The 16,818-nt window shown below is 39.4% G+C and overlaps 2 protein-coding genes across 15 annotated transcripts; both read left to right on the top strand.

Annotated features, from left to right (window-relative positions):
- The first annotated feature begins 7 nt into the window (after positions 1–7).
- Lark (RNA-binding protein lark) lies at positions 8–13,273 on the top strand. 14 transcript variants are annotated; one of them, XM_076771801.1, is made up of 7 exons: positions 1,764–1,979; positions 2,602–2,764; positions 2,884–3,429; positions 3,622–3,905; positions 7,025–7,072; positions 12,019–12,247; positions 12,413–13,273. In XM_076771801.1, exons 2-6 carry the CDS (start codon positions 2,621–2,623, stop codon positions 12,026–12,028), a joined length of 1,032 nt encoding a protein of 343 aa, XP_076627916.1. In that variant the 5' UTR covers positions 1,764–1,979; positions 2,602–2,620; the 3' UTR covers positions 12,029–12,247; positions 12,413–13,273. The 14 variants fall into 14 exon arrangements, with proteins under 14 accessions (XP_076627911.1, XP_076627913.1, XP_076627914.1 ...); XM_076771807.1 differs by lacking the exons at positions 7,025–7,072; positions 12,019–12,247; positions 12,413–13,273 and adding exons at positions 4,446–4,532; positions 7,760–9,730 and having other exon boundaries at positions 3,622–3,691; positions 3,806–3,905; XM_076771808.1 differs by lacking the exons at positions 7,025–7,072; positions 12,019–12,247; positions 12,413–13,273 and adding exons at positions 4,446–4,532; positions 7,628–7,769 and having other exon boundaries at positions 3,622–3,691; positions 3,806–3,905.
- Adk2 (Adenosine kinase 2) lies at positions 12,478–15,796 on the top strand. The gene is made up of 6 exons (XM_076771809.1): positions 12,478–12,617; positions 13,770–13,973; positions 14,472–14,679; positions 14,755–15,030; positions 15,114–15,522; positions 15,602–15,796. Exons 2-6 carry the CDS (start codon positions 13,957–13,959, stop codon positions 15,727–15,729), a joined length of 1,038 nt encoding a protein of 345 aa, XP_076627924.1. The 5' UTR covers positions 12,478–12,617; positions 13,770–13,956; the 3' UTR covers positions 15,730–15,796.
- Positions 15,797–16,818: the final 1,022 nt, after the last annotated feature.

Raw genomic sequence — 16,818 nt, forward strand, 5'->3', positions numbered from 1 at the left:
TTGGTGGCACTGAATCTCACATCGGAAGGGACGCCGCTTTCCACTTCCCGGTCTGTTTCGGTTCGCCATTTTTTACCTCGGGAAGCGTGTAGTTTCGTGTCGTGTTTTATCGCGTTGTTTTACGGAAATACTGACTTGGTAAGTGCATATATATTCTTAAAGTACTTTCAACGCAACCCACTATCGTTTAAAACTAGCATGCAAACGAAAAATTCTACTTATATCACGATATTTCTGTACGACATCATAGCGTCGCATGCAGGATGCTGAAAGCACGCCATTTCGCGTCTTGACAAGTTTTTTGAAAATATATTTCTTTCGATATTTCGATTTGCTTTTAACGATATATAAATATTTATCAGTGCTCGATCGTCAGCAATGTACGATAGAATTGTCCTATGCGCATCATCGATTGATTGGATATGTTGGCGATGCCACAAAATTTCATTTCTTTGCATTGCAGTGATTTTCCACGCTAATTTTGTTGTACGTCATTTTGGCATATAAGAAACGAAATATGCCACGGTATCTCTATTTGAAAAAGTTACGCTAACATATCTTAAGATTGCGGATACGTAATCTATATTTACAAATTTTTTACCATTTATTATTCACATTTATGCAATGCTGCTGCATTCTTCTAATTATTTCTAACTTTTGTAAAAGTCGCATCTTCCGAGTATATTTACTTAATGCCGTGGAAATACGTAAAACTATTCTTAAGAGCTTCCGCAGTATCTTTTATCCAAGATATTTTACGCGAATTTTCTATCATTCGCTTCTTCTCGAGTGCGTTTAGCATTGCACATTATTTCTCGTGGTATCGATGTTGCCCAGAACTTTACAAGTGTGTTAGTAGTGTTATTCTAAGCGTTGCAAGTCCAATAGCATGGATTACTACAGACAATTAATGTGTTGATATATTCTTAAACGTTCTAACAGAGACCAAAAAAAAAATTGGAAAGTTAGTGTATCCAGTTCAAAGAGCATTGAAAATATCTCACCGATAGAAATTTGTACTACAAAACCCTCGAGATAATTATAGAAGTTTACGGAAAACAACGATACGATTTCAAGTAGCAGAGGTAAAACAATTCCCGCGTCAGTGTAGCTTATGTAGATTTTAGGTATGCTTGCGATAATAGGTTTTTGGACGCTCAGTGTGATTCGTTGCATCATAGTTTTCTTATAAAAGTTGAAATGATTAGTAGCATATAAATATGTTCTAAACATTAAACTCAACACGTGCTAAAAATGTGTGCACGCAGGGATATTAATTCGTATTCCGTTGTAAGAGAAAGCGACAACTACAAGTGTGCGTGAAGAAGAAGGAGAGAAATCGACGCTAGTGACTTTCCTTTAAAGCAGGAGCGAATTAATATTCCTGATCCTACAACATTAATTTGAAGGTTAAGATGATCCATGCTCGGTCGAAATTTACTGGATGTTTTCCTGCAAATTTCATTGGTTATTTTTCTCATAAAAAAAGATAAATGAGGAAGATGGTTGAGCAAATGCGCGGCAAATTTCTGGTAATTTGTATCGCTCGTTTATAGGGAAGCCAACGCTAGTAACTTTCTTTTGAAGCGCGAATGAATTAATGTCCCTGGCCATACGACAAGGTATATCACCAAACGACGTATACTTGTTAGATTGGTTACGGATCATTTAGATAGTTATTGCTACCGCCGCTTGGTGGCGGTTGGTGTTCTCGTGACTGCAATGTCGCCAGAATCTCGCGCAAGCGAATGCGGCAAGTAAGACGCCATTGCTAGATTGCGTTTTCTTGTGTAAAGTCGTGCGTGTGTCGGATATCGGTGTCGGTTAAAAGTCGTTGATTAATAAGTTGTTCGCCACGGTAATCTTTGGTTAGTGCTACGATAAAACGTAACGTGCGTGAACGCAACGAGTGTACGTATCGATCGAGAAGGAAACGTAATTATATACGCTTGGTAAAATTCGTGCGCCATTTCGACAAGGTCGGTACGCTCTCTGTACTGCGTACTTTCACGGTGTAACGAATATTCGCTACTATACTATGGATTTGCTAAACTAGAAATGATAAAATCAGTTTTCGAAATCCCGCGAACAGTTTATTTCACTTGTTTCTCAGTATACGGGTTGAATATTCAAGTGAAATTTACGACCTTTGAAATTCAAAAACTTAGATCGTTAGCAAAATGGTGGAAGGAAACGCTAGAGGGGGAATCTAAACAATCGCCATCGAGCATCCTCGGGAAATTTTTCGAAATTCAGAGCCGGAATCGTATTACGTTGTTAAGCACGACAGATTAGATAGTACACGTAAATGTTAGTTTTCGATAAAGAAAATATGCATCGTAACGTAACAATTTATTTTTTAACGCGGAATACCGTTTCACTTTACTGTGCGGCATAGGAAGAATACGTGCGTAGTAATAGTTATAAGACGCGTGTGCTAATTTAATCACGGTTTGATTCACATAAAAGAAATGTCATCGAAACTTGTAGGCTTTATGGACCGATGATGTGTATGATTTTCATTGTGACGCGCGTAACTTGATGAAAAACGTTGTACGAATTATTAAGGAATAATATTCGAAATATTTTGTCCAAAATTAGGTTCTAGAACGAGCCGAAAATGCCGGGTTTTAGTAGTGTTGGCACGTTTAAAATCTTCATCGGTAATTTAGCCGACAAGACATCAAATGCCGACATTAAACCGTTATTCGAGAAATACGGAAAGGTCGTAGAGTGCGATGTGGTCAAAAATTACGGATTTGTGGTAAGTTCTTTTTGTTTCCTACACAGTTTGGTATTTTTTTGAAATTGTTAAATGATTACGAATCTTGAGGGGAAATTATAAGAATCCCTCTGATACAAGAAACGTATTATTCTTAACAGCATATGGAAAACGAAGAGGCAGGAAGAAATGCAATACAAAATTTGAACGGACATATAGTTCATGGGCAGCCGATCAAATGTGAGGCTGCAAAGAGCCGTAAAGGACCCAACACTCCTACGACCAAAATATTTGTCGGCAATCTGACGGATAACACAAAAGCGCCACAAGTTCGCGAACTTTTTGCCAAATATGGCACAGTTGTAGAGTGCGATATTGTGAGAAATTACGGATTCGTCCATCTAGAAGCAACAGGTGATGTCAACGATGCCATCAAGGAGCTGAACGGACAGATGGTCGACGGTCAACCCATGAAGGTTCAAATTTCCACGAGCAGAGTACGACAGAGGCCAGGAATGGGAGATCCTGAGCAATGCTATCGATGCGGTCGCGGCGGCCACTGGTCCAAGGAATGCCCCAAAGGAGGAATGGGAGGAGGACCGGATAGGAATGGATACAGAGACCGAATGTTTGGACGCGACCCGTATCCTCCACCGCCGCCACCACCGTTCCTTCGGGACCGGCTGATGGGTGGTGGCCGCTTTGGAGTAAGTAGTTTTCTTTTCTCTAATAACATAACATACAGTGATCTAAATTAAACGAACCGCTTAAGTAAAATACCAAGTATACAAGAGTAGAAACCACTGTATCGCTTCCACCGGTTATATAACCGTTTCTTGTTAATGTTGGTTGGAATGGAATGTTGCTTTATGGGTTTGCGTTGTTTTATTTGTTAATAGGACTACGAAAGCTACTACGACAGGAGGGGCTTCGAGGACACCAGGGACCTCTACGAGAGGCGGTTTACGGGTATGACAGGGCCCTGTGACATGGGAAGTTCCATGTGCGGGCTTGACTTTCCACCAATGACAATGCCACCTCTACCCCCAAGACGAGACCCAATGCCTCCTATGCCTCCTCTAGGTATGGGATCCATGCGCGACACTGGCTTCTCCCGTGGTAACGAGTACGGAATGTTCAGCCGCCGATCACCCCCTCCGAGTGGCAACAACGGCCGGTTCAGGTGAGTAGAACCATCGTACCGACTGCCCATTCGTCCGACTTAACATTGTGAACGTTCCAGGCTGGATTAACAGCTCATGCGAATTGGGGTTCGGTGATTCGTCGACATACTTACTATTCTATATCGTATATTATACAAATTATCCATCTTCTTTTCCATTTCTTGCTCTTGGCCTTGAAATTGATCGTTGTTGCGGGAACAGGGCGCGATGAAAAATTTAACGTAATTTACATCATCAGCCTTTTTTGCATTTGGTTCTTTGCTCTGAAATTTATTCGTTATTATATCTCTCCGTTATTTTCCCTACCTATTAGAAGATTTTGCGCGCGGATACGTATTCAACCGCGTAACGCATAACACGTATTTGCCGATGCGTATCGTTTTTCTCTTTGTTCCGTTGCTTATTTTCGATCACGGTAATTTAGATTTCTAAAAGCATTAAGTACGAGTGTCGACCCGATGCCCACATGAGTGCAGAGTCTGCATAGTACAAATGTTATTATATGACGCTTGGACGTTTCTGTACATTCTAAATTTCAGTGCACCTCAGGCTGCGTACCATCTTTGTCCATGAATGCGGGCAACCCTAGAGAGACAGTCCCGGGCCAACGTACAAGTCGTGCAAGAGTAAGTCTTTGACCACTTTTGTTAGCGAGTAGTCATGCCTCGTTCTTGTCGCTGGCGCGTTGTACATCGGGCCGCTTCCAATGTCACCGCGGTCTCAACTCAAAAGAATGACAATTAAACGGAAAGAAAAGAAAATCCGGGTCTCGACTGATCGTACCTTGAACATGTCGACTGCTCTTCTAGGGATGTCCCTGTTCATAGACTCTCTTGATCCATGGCGTTAACTGCGAGATTGGCCTGTATGTCTCTCATGAATCCTTTGTGTTTCAAGCGCTCCCTATTACGTACATCACTCAACCGGGAGTGGCGCGGAGGCCTGGGATGAAGAAACGTTCCTAAGGAATGCGAACTAGATTTCTTGATCGCACTACCGCGAGCCAGGATGCGATCTACAATTTTAACGAACTCTCGTACCGCTGTAGATAGAAAAAAAAGGGCTGGCGCGATTTTCAGGAACGGCGCCTATCGATTGTCTTTGAAACGTCTCGTAAGTAGAAACCAGCTCTCCAGACGAATTGGACAGTAAGTTTTTGTATATCGGCGTTTCTAATAGTTGTTAAGGCCAGTTTCATAGACACGCTTGTTCAAAAACAAACAAAAAGAAAACACAACGGCCCGTTTTTCGTCTGTCAGTTCTAGTTTATTTGACTCTGATAAATTTCCTTGCTTTCCAATCACGTTTCTTTGTTTGGTTTTTTGTTTTTCTTCTCAATAGACGAACCGTAAATATGTAATTTAGTTTACGAAGAACATCTCGAGAGTTGCATCGCGAATAGCGGTTTAGAGAAATAACGTTCTACAGTTGTACACGAGAGAGAAAAAAAATATGTGTGGTACGACACTCGTGTGCGTTTACGTATTATTTTTAAGTATCGAGATTTAAATGTGTGTACAAGATCTCATTTGGTTCGTAGGTAAAATTCATTTCGTTGCTATTCATAGCAAAGAATTATTCTCTTTATGTTATCGACTGTAAGATACGATCGTTGCTTTTCTTTTTCTCTTTCTAATTCTGTGTAATTGTATCGATCCCTGTTTATGTGATCAGAGTTTTTTCAACGTCGTTTGGTAAATTGAACGAAATTGCGTTAATTTAGATTAAAGTACGCTTCAAGTTCTAAGATGTTTGCTTATCTCCGAAGTTTCATGAAACCGGCCCCATAAAAAAAAAAAAACAGAAAACAAAAGTTGTTTATGCGAGGAGATGTCGCACAAAACTAATATGAATATGTGTAATTGTTATACATGCTCCGAAATTACGATCCATAGTTCTTGAAGTTGACTTCTACTCACGAGGTTCAAAGCTTTTCATGTATGTAAATCCACTCGCAAAAACTTTCAAATAGAGAAACAGTTGATTGAACTTCTCAATCGTTCTAAATACTTTGAATTTGTTGTTTGCACGTTACCTTATTTATCCTACATGTTCCCAGCCTGGGCTGCAAACGGCTCGTTCACAAATTTGTAACTTTTTGAAAGTCGCATGGGTTAAAAATCCAGTCTAACGCTGCCTGCCTCATATGACTGGCTAAAACAAGAAAAGAAAACGAATAAAAGGAAAAAGATCCAATGTTCTATCGAACGCTACGAATCTTGTACGACACGCGTGTATTTATTTAATTAGACCTCTTTCTAGCGATGGTACCTCGTATCGAATAAAGCGGATAGAAATACGCATCGCTACTGTAGGGTGCAATTTAAATAATAGGCAGCTATGGCAGGATAATAGGGTAGATCCTAATTAACAGCAGCAGTCGTCTCGCCAAGTGTTGTTAGGGACTCTACGAACGATTCTCGATCCATGCGTTCACAAAGGCCTCTTACGCTTTTAAGAAAGCTCAAATTCAATTTCCCACCCGCCTCGTATGTTACTTATATTATATGCTTCGTTAGGGTATTCGAGGTTTGCACAGGCAGCAGGTACTCCATGTTGCGTGGTGGTATTGTTCTTCGTGAATACACACTCTTCCATTTTAGTAGTGGTACGTCGATGGTTTGATAGAGTCTTCTAGTGCCACGTAATACTGCTTAGAACGGAGTTTCTCTGGATACGTGTCGCATGAAATAGGCGCTCGATCGTACAAGATACGAGGAAATTTACATTGCTATTTTTTCGATGGACGTTTGGAAACGTCGTTTGAAATTTTATTAATCTCGATTAGCGATCTTGAAAAATTGAGAAAATATTTTTCCTTATATATATCATTATCAGCGAAAATTCTTTTTCGAAAATTTTCCTCGTATCTCTCTCGTAATTGGATAATTATTTCATACGGCGCTTATGTAGATATACCCGTACGCAGTAGTATGTTGTTTCTCTACTCCTGACCCTTTTTAACAGTCATATTAGGCAGCACGCGGTCATGTGTTTCTTGCACGTTGAAAATACAGGGACTAATTCACAAAGTTAAGCCTTGGACAAGGGAGCAAGTATGGTATATGTTGATCTGATCATTCGTAGACTCGATTATTTATTATACCGCTGTTTATAGTAGAGGCATGTACGAGGACTTCAGCCGAGATTCATTTGAAGAGCGTAGGTAAGTAGACGTGCCGATGGGTCACACACCAGCCCAAATCGTTGAAACGTTTACTCCGTGTTCGACTGTCAATTGTTCGGTTTTTAACCAATCTGGCCCTCTTCTTTGCGTCACGGTGCGCTGCTGAATCGCCTTTGTATTCCCTTTGAGAGAGTCACTCGATCGGTTCCAACGAAATCGAAATCGAAATCGAAACCGAAACCGAAACCGAACTTTTAAATATTGTTTACCGGATTCGATGTCCACGATTACGTCGCGTAAAGCGCGGGACTTTGTCTCGATTGGAACAACGGCGAGACAGCGACATGTTCTGTAAGGAAGAGAGTGCCCGCGATTTGTGATGTATTCGAAAATTGTCCTATCGTTATCGACGAGAAACTAGTAACGTTAGCGAGAAAAACGAGGAAGAACGTACTCTCCGTGGTTAAGAAAGTCAATTTTACCACCCACCTTTTGCTTATCTCCCATTAACATCTCCTCCCTGTACCTTGGTACACTACTCACACATACATTCTCTGTTTGCCAATACAGTATAATTTTATTTCTTTTTCACAGTGCCACCCTTGTCTACTTACCTATCCGCCCTCTTTGTGTCTCACAAGTTGCTCCTCTCTCTTAGTCCGTGTTTTAAAATCGTTCTGTCTCGACCTCGTGTAACTGACGTGGCTGCTTCATTTTGGTTACCAGACCGGGATTACGAGGGCCATCGCCGTCGCGCCGGTTCGCACCATACTAAATCGTCGCGTCGGGCTCGCTCGGATCGGTCTGTCGGTCTGTCTGTCGTCTGTCGTCTGTCGTCTGTCGTCTGTCGTCTGTCGGGTCTGTCTGTCGCTAGCAGGAAGCCTCGGGACCGAGATACTCTTGGCCGTCTGTCGATCTGCACGCGCGAAGATCTACTATATTCACAAAAGACACATGTACAATCTCTCTCCGCAGTGCGCTATTTAGATGAAAAACCGAAAAGCCAGACGAGAAAATTAAGCAGCAAACAGAACACGAGCCGGAATTTCATCGAATCTTGCAGGCCTCTTTTTACACACGTCCTTTCTTCTCTCCGGTCCGGTTTTCCCTTGTTCCCCGAAGATGCACGTCGTTTATTATATTCGTTCCCCGTCGTGTAATGCTTAGACAGACTTTCCGTAATTTTACCTCGTATCGACGAGACCACACCACCACCACCACCACCACCACCGTTATCGTTATGTAGGCGTTTCCTCGATGTGTAAGAAGATGAGAAAATAATAGCATCCTCCTACCGAGTGAATCTTTCGATTCGTACCCGTACTTTGATTCGCGCGGCAGGTTTTCCACCGAAATCAATAACCACGCTATTATTTCGTTAGAAGATGAACAAAAAAAGAAAGGGTAAACTCGAAGAACGTTTTGGTAGGACGATGCTTGGCGACGATATAAATTACCGCGTTAATTTTTATCACCGTTTCTGTGACGATGACGCGCGCACACACACGCCTTTTGCTTCCATCCGTGGACGACAATTCACTTGCTCTTGCGAAACAGTCGATTGGTCGTGGACCTTGAACAGATTCTCGATATCGAAGCACCAACGAATCGGTGAATTTTGTAGTTTTGTAATCGTTGTAGTTACGTTTAAACTAAAAAATAGACGAATCATCCCCTTTGTGCGATCGGTTGCGCTTCGTAACGCGTCGCTATCACAAAATCGGACCATCGTGTGGACATATTTTCGTTCTTTTCTTTCTTACTGCGGAACGTCGCGTCGATGATTTCGAAGTAGCTTTCCGTACATTTTGCTCAACCAACGGACTTCCGTGATGCGTGTGAAAGTATATTGTAAAAAAAGAAAAGGAACGTTATTATTATTATTTGATGCGAGACAAAACGTTTGCTGCTCAGCGTGTATCGAGATATGGCGCCGGCATAAGACAAAAATAATTGTACGTGTGATCGGTCGATCGCAATTTTTTCTACCCCGTAATCCCGATTCTCCTTCCGACACACGGAACCGTGCACTGTGAAATATCGAACGCATTTTTTTCTCTATATCTCGTTGTTAATAGCGTCGTCCCAATTAGCAGACATTTATATACACATAATAATGAACACAGAGCATAAACAGATTAAAAAAAAAAGAGATCGTGCACAGCCTTTCGTAATCTTTCTTTCGAGGAACAGTACGAAAAAAGATTATGATAATCGAAAAAAGAAAATACATACAAGTTACAAATTGGAGACACCGTAGATTATTCGTAGGATGATGCGTCGATTCTGTATGGGAACCTAAGCGGGTCGTGCGAACATTATATCGTTAGCGTGTAGTAACGTAATAATACCGTTTTATTAACATACTAGGATTAATTGACGTAAAGAATTACCGAAGAATTAATGCGGTAACCGCAAGTGCGCTCCGTTTAAGCTTATACGTATAATAATAACGATGATCACCGTTTCTCGTTTTGAGCAGCGTATATACACGTTGGTGTGTAATACTTCTCTATTCTCAACATTATTTCTTTTATCTCTCCCCACCACTATTATTTCCTCTTTTTTCTCTTTGGTAAGACTCGTGTTTTCAATGATAATTATATTAATAATGGTAATCGTAATGATAATGGATTAAAAAGAAACGAATGTAATAACAATGTACTTGTGAAATTCACAAAACAAAAAGAAAACGGCGTTACGTGTTCTTTAATTATCTCTCACTTTCACCGTTTTTCGCCGCTCTCAAGCCCACCCCCTCTAGCCAGTACACCAGCCCTCGTCCGTAACCCTATCCGCGCGAGATTCGCGTAGAAAACTATGCGTTGTTTCGTAGTCGGTTCGCGTGATCGGACGCGCGCGCTTCGCTGGCTTCCTGCGCGTCGCGCGTTATGGCCTCGCGCGATCGGCCACGATTCCCGATCTATGAACGCGTTTCGATCTCGCTCTCGCCCTTTTCTCCTTACCCACGAGATTGCTCAAATATCCTGCACCGTTGTATTCAACGTTCCTTCATCCCCCCCTCCAGGTCTTTCATCTCTCTATTTGAACTACAACTTCGTTCAGGATCCAAATCTGTTTCTTTATTATTCTCTCGTTTCCAGTACTCACGTTATATCATCCTGTCAATTGACGTAAATAACTTTCTCGATATTTGAACAGAATTGTGTGTCGGCGACTCCTCGATATAATAGTCCCTTTATTATTTGTAAATTAGACCTGTACTTTGGAAGTTACGAATAAGAGCATATCATCTCTCTACGCTCTGCAACTCTCTTCGGAAGTCGCTAGTTTCGATCGTGGTAATCGATAGTTCTTCTGCCTCTACATTTTCTGCAAAAAATTTTAGAACCATTGCGTACAACAAACATTCGTATAATCATGAATTATTAACTTTTATATGCGATTAAAAGTAGATCGAATCTTCTTGTTCCCTTTATTTGAGAAATGTTTACTTATATGTATATCGTAAAATCGTACTTGTATTTTGACAATTTTTATTTCAATAACTATCAAACGTGTGCAAGGACAAAATATTTTCTATTACAAACGAAAACCACTTTACTCTCATCTTTCGTACCCTATGAATATTCTTATTGGATTAGCGAGATTAATTGAAAACTATGGCTGATAAGGAGGAAGGAAACGCAATAACATTTCTTTTTCTCTGCCGCTTAAACGTTAGAAATATTATGATTACACCATGAGAAGTAACACTTCTCCTTGCAGTTATCGGTTACAGTTTAATTCGTCAGTGTCAGACTTCTTTCCGTAATTAAAGACAACAGTCTTATTTAAAAAGAAAAATTTCACAATCATTTAGTTCCACGCAAGTTTGATCGATGCGCTAGCCTTTAGCTCGAAATACTCTTCGATTCCACTCGAAAACTCGCGTTTAGGTACGAGCGAGATTTAGGAACAGGGGCCGACAACAAAATTTCTCCCCGAAGAGTTTTTTTTCCACCACAACTTTCTTTTCTCTCTTTCGCCGAAGGCAGATACAAATATATTTTTGCTCGCATAACGTAGGCGCGTGTGCGTCTATATACATCTCAACGTTACGTAATTAGGAAGGTGATATTCGGTGACGCCCGGGCTGCGCGTATAACCGACGAAATGAAAACTAAAAGAAAAACGGAATTTGCCCGATCGGTATGCATAAATATACACATACGTCGTACGAAACTTGAACATGAGGAGACCACACAGGCTTCGTCGCACGGTTGATGACGAGATCCGCTAATACAAGTTATCTCGAAGATTACGGTTGTACCGGAAGTGTAATACGTCGATAGGAAATCTGCGGTGATCCATGCACATACACAGCCTCGTGACCTTACGGACGTAACGATTAATGGCAGTTGGTAGTCTCGATAATAATCTCAAACCGTTGCAACCGGTCAAGTGCAAATGCGTCGTCGGTTGTGTCGGGATGTATGCATAAACCGAGAAAAGGTCGACGAAAATGACAACTATATCGCTCGTTGATCGGGACCGCACACCTCCTCCGGACCCTCGCAAGCACGTATACGAACGAGTCCCTCGACAGAGTCGTCACGAATAATAAAAAAATAAAAATAAAAAATAAAAACGTGGAGCGTATCAGTCGCTGGGTGATAGACGGATGAGATACGCGACTTTTGAGAGACAAACGGGCCATAGAAACCGGAAGATATCGGCGGAAAAAAAAAAAAATATAACGGAAAAACGAAGCGCAGAAAGAGATCGACCGGTAGAAATCGGGACGACGGATATATGTATCTATAATATGCGTGTGTGACCACCGAAGTATAATAGTCTCTCTGCAGAACCGGGACGTGTAATCCTCTTCACACGCGCGACGAAAAAAAAAAAAAACGTGTCTCGTGCCGCCGGGTCGTCGGTTGCCAATTACCAGAGTGATAGAGAGAGAGAGAGAGAGAGAGACGCGCCACAGGGAAATCTAAAAAAACACTATGTGTATTGTAATGTGATGTATGATATAGGACACGATAACCCCCTACTCCAAGCGCTTCTGGACATACTTGGAAGGAGCTCTGGTCTTGATGATGTTCGAGTACGAAGTGAGAGGTTGAGAGAGGTGTCCCATCAACGTGTCCCGTGTGGCGAGAGGTAATTGTCGACCAGGACTCTGTGCTCCATTGACAGGCACCGCAGCCGACAGAGGTGTCCCAATCGGGCAGAAATATGGGTGCGAAACCACGTCGTATCAAGGCAAGTCCAACAGCCTCTCAGTATCTCATCATTCTGATCTGCGTAAGAAAGAAAATAACACAAAAGAAAAATAAAAGGTGTTCTCTCTCTGTCTGACAGCATTAAAATTTCATTCAGTTTTTCTATGCCTGGCGAACGCTTTGAGAGCCATGTTTTCTTTCTCAGGAGATGCGGTAGAGCGCACACGCATGCACATTGTGAATCCTGCGATACGAAGAACTTCGTATGTGCGAATATAGATCCAGACCTAAACTCTTACATTGGCAATGGCGAGGTGCTGCGATTTCACACTTCCAACACTTCTTCTCTATCTCGCTAACGATTGGAATTTCTAATGTCTTTCTCTACTACTGTGTGTTGGAACACGAAGGTATCGTAAAGAAAACGAATACTTGTCTCCATGCAGAAAAATCTATCAAATTTCTCCCATGTCGTTTCTTTTTTTTTCTCTCTGGAACATCTAAAAGCGCGCGGTAATAGCTACGCGCAATTCATTCGCGGTGCTTGCGTCATCGATCTCTGTTACAATATTTCTACGATGTCGTACGTATTTTTATTTATTTTTTTATCGTCAACCGTTTTTTAAACATGAAAATAAATATCAACTATGTCTTATAACTGTACTCGAAGGCGTAAATAGTTTGTGAAATAATTTACTCGAAGAATGTGTAATATCTTACGCATTGTCATTTTTCTATAATTATTTCAACAAAATTTATCGCGCCTTTAAACGTACGGAATTTAATGGTAAGTAACGATAAATTCAGGTAAGACGCGCGGAGTAGTATGCGTCATCTTGGGAAATCCAAGTTGATGACTTCGCAGAAACAAATCTTACTGAAATCATTTTCGCCCGTCGTTTGCTGTAAAAAGTCTACATTTTCGTTAATCATGTTGTTAAATAAAACACTGTAAAATGAGGAGGCATCTTGCGACTTGTAATTTGTAAAGGTTGGATGTAGTAACCTAATGGATTAGGTATTGTACTGTATTTTTAGTCAAAATATATTATACTAACTTTAAAAAGGCACTGTTCTTGTTTCATGTCAACAGTAACGATTAAAACGCATTCAGTATATAGGATATATTTTGAAAAAATAAAGTTGAAGTAAGTACCAAGTACATATTCTATTCCAAGGACTACTAGCATATATCACATGAATAAGTTATTCTGGTTAGAGTTTTTCCCCACTGAACGTCTAATTGCGTAATACAGACAACATAGTGCATTGCATGCATAGACGAGAATTTGAATAATAATCCAGTTTATTACGAGTGTGGCGAACTATATTTAGATTTTTAACAATTCAGTGTAAGTTTCAATCCCGAAGTTTACGTGGAAAGTAAAAAATACAATTGTGCTCGGATTCATGCAGTTTGCTTATCTATTAACTATTTAAATAAAGTAGATTAAGAAGAGATACGATTTTCCCGGTGAGATGACGAAACGCGTCCGTAACTATACTATAACTCGTAATGCAAATGTTACATAGAGGAGTGTTGAGATACAATTTGTATATAGCATAGAGAGGATGAGATAGAACCGATAACGTAAAATACGTATAAAAAGCACGTCATGTCACTTGACCCTGGACCTTGAAGCAAGGAGTTGAGATCTGCGGTATATAAGTGGTGTGCATCGTCGCCATCCGTCGTGGTGTACAGTACAATTGGAACTGTTTGTCGAAACAAACGAAAATCGTATTCGAATGGCGCGAGACTTACGGTAATTAATTCACATTATGAATATCTCGTTCCATTGTTTCTTACATACATTGTCGATGATTTATTTGAAATTAAGAGGTTATGTTTAAATGTCGAAAGAGGTTAAGTTGTACACGCGCGCTTTGATCATATGCTCGCTAGATTGCGTCGAACACTCAAAAGTGCCATCCGTTATATATGTTACAAATTTTGGATTCATGAATCAATGACAAAGTAATTCATGTAGTTTCTCTTAACTTTCATAACGTACGCGTTAATTATTATATTTCGTGTTATTCTTTAAATTCATGACCACGTGATTGTAGAAAAGTTTAGAGATTATGCAATTGTCAGGCTCGGACCGCGAGTGTAGGGAACCCGAGAATATATTTTTTCAAAACATAAATTTCTATTTTCTGGATGTACCAATTTATTTCGTGCTTTAAATTTCGACAATAATCTTAAATGTTTAAAATATAAATTTAATTCTGATTACTATAACAGCTCTGGTACTTTTCAGGGAGGGTCTCCTATTGGGGATGGGTAATCCCCTTCTTGATATTTCAGCGACTGTAGATAGCAATTTTTTAAAAAAATATGATTTGAATGCAAACGACGCTATTCTTGCTCAGGACAAACACAAGCCCATGTATGATGAATTAATTGAATTGTATCAGGCAGACTTTATTGCCGGTGGTTCTGCACAAAACACTATGAGAGTAACGCAAGTAAATTCATTAGGATCTGTTATTATATAAACTATTAAATTGAGTTACGAATAAAAGAGATCTAATTTTCTGTAGTGGATCTTGGGCAAACCAAAAATTGTAACTTACATGGGCTGCGTTGGAAAAGACAAATATTCGAAAATCTTAGAAAATAAAGCACAGGCAGCTGGCTTAAATGTTCGCTATCAATATACCAATAAAGAACCTACTGGTACTTGTGCGGTTGTTATTACTGGAAATGAACGATCTTTATGTGCTAATTTGGCTGCTGCTAATTGCTTTTCAATTTCGCACATAAAAGAACCTGAAAATGAAAAACTTATAGAAGCAGCTCAATATATTTATATCGCTGTACGTGTTATGCAAAATATATACAAGACTTTACAGTCTATGAAATTTATGTCTAATGTTATATCATACGCTTATTATTATAGGGATTCTTTTTAACCGTGAGCCCAGAAACAATTCAAACAATAGCTCATCATGCTTTTGAAAAGAATAAAATGTTTATGATGAACCTTAGTGCACCCTTTTTATGCGAATTTTATAAAACACCTATGCTAACTGCTCTTCCATATGTTGATATTTTATTTGGCAATGAAACAGAAGCAGATACATTTGCAAAAGTTAATGATTTTAAAACTACAGATAGAAAAGAAATAGCATTAAAACTATCTCAAATGGAAAAAATAAATAAGAAGAGGCCAAGAATTGTTGTGATAACACAAGGTGCAGATCAAATCCTTGTAGCCAAAGATAATACTGTAACAGAAGTTCCTGCTATTAAACTCCCACATGAGAAAGTTGTTGATACCAATGGAGCAGGTGATGCTTTTGTAGGAGGTATGTTTCCGTCAACTTTCTATACATCTTGAGGTCGATAATTTATTAAAACAATATCCAAGTATTGTTGTTGTTTCAGGTTTCTTGGCTCAACTTGTACAAGATAAAAGTATAGATGTATGTATAAAATGTGGTATCTGGGCAGCAACTGAAATTATACAAAGATCTGGATGTACTTACGAAGGGAAACCAAACTTTACACCTTGATAATTCTTAATCAGTTAGTAATTGTAAACTCTGTACTTAATAAATGCCTTAACAATTTTTACCCTAATTTCCTTAAATATGACAGACATACATACAACAGACCCATTTAGTTAGAAACAATATTATTTGATCAAATACAAATAAGGAAGAGTAATTATAATTGATACATTAATGATTTGTTTTAATGGTATATTATTTAATGATAAATTATTGATCGGTATCTTAAATTGCTCAAATGATGTTAATCTTTAATTTCGTGATTACGCAGAGTTTCAAATACGTCATCTAAAAGTAGCCATTTAATTTATGCAAGACTTAAAAAATCAATAGAATCACCTACGGCGTGTTCATTACACCGAATACTTACAAGTATTTGAAAACGTAAGAGCACTGGTTGAAATAATGTTAGTCGAAAAACAGTTATCGCGATCGTATGGTACGCCTGCGTCGTCCACTACATAAATGTGCAGAGTATACATAGAGTAGGATAGAGATGTAGCGATAAAGGCATACATGGACGAGGCATGACGGGGTAAGGGCGGTCCTTAAAAAAATCAATAATCTCATTACGAAATTGCACACAGTATGGCCTGTGTATTTTGCCTGTACCGTGGCAGAAGTGACGGCATGCCCCTCACGGTCAGGATCGTAGAAAAATAACGTTAACCCTTTCAAAATTATTTCAAAAACATCTCCCAAAGTACTTTTTCGATTCATTATCAAGATTTTAAAACAGTATAGGAACTAATAATTATTTTTATACAGATTAGAAAGATTCTTTTCGAACAGATGTAAATTACGAACATCATGTTGCTTTGATACATTAAAACATAATATTAAACAAAATTTTGTCTTGTTAGAAAAAGTAGAAAACATTCATTACATAAGTAAATATAAGAAATCTGTTGTGTATCTGCTCTGTACTTACACTTTCCTCCAAAATGTCCAAATCGTTAAATGCTTAATGAAGATACATTTTGTAAAAAAAAAAAAAAATACGAAATTAACTATATTCAATTTGATATCTAATTTTGATAACGATATGTTTAAACTCATATTATTCTGCGGTAGAATTTTATAAATTTTTTG

This window comes from Colletes latitarsis, chromosome 8, assembly GCF_051014445.1.
Source record: "Colletes latitarsis isolate SP2378_abdomen chromosome 8, iyColLati1, whole genome shotgun sequence".
Classification (NCBI taxonomy): Eukaryota; Metazoa; Arthropoda; class Insecta; order Hymenoptera; family Colletidae; genus Colletes; species Colletes latitarsis.

What these genes read in the sequence shown, in the direction of transcription:
- Lark (XM_076771796.1), top strand. Translation starts at nt 2,621, where the DNA reads ATGCCGGGTTTTAGTAGTGTTGGCACGTTTAAAATCTTCATCGGTAAT. An exon ending in TGGGTGGTGGCCGCTTTGGA is followed by an intron (nt 3,430 to 3,621) that starts GTAAGTAGTTTT and finishes ATTTGTTAATAG; the next exon opens with GACTACGAAAGCTACTACGA. An exon ending in GGCAACAACGGCCGGTTCAG is followed by an intron (nt 3,906 to 7,024) that starts GTGAGTAGAACC and finishes CGCTGTTTATAG; the next exon opens with TAGAGGCATGTACGAGGACT.
- Adk2 (XM_076771809.1), top strand. An exon ending in ACACTATGAGAGTAACGCAA is followed by an intron (nt 14,680 to 14,754) that starts GTAAATTCATTA and finishes AATTTTCTGTAG; the next exon opens with TGGATCTTGGGCAAACCAAA. An exon ending in CTCAATATATTTATATCGCT is followed by an intron (nt 15,031 to 15,113) that starts GTACGTGTTATG and finishes TTATTATTATAG; the next exon opens with GGATTCTTTTTAACCGTGAG.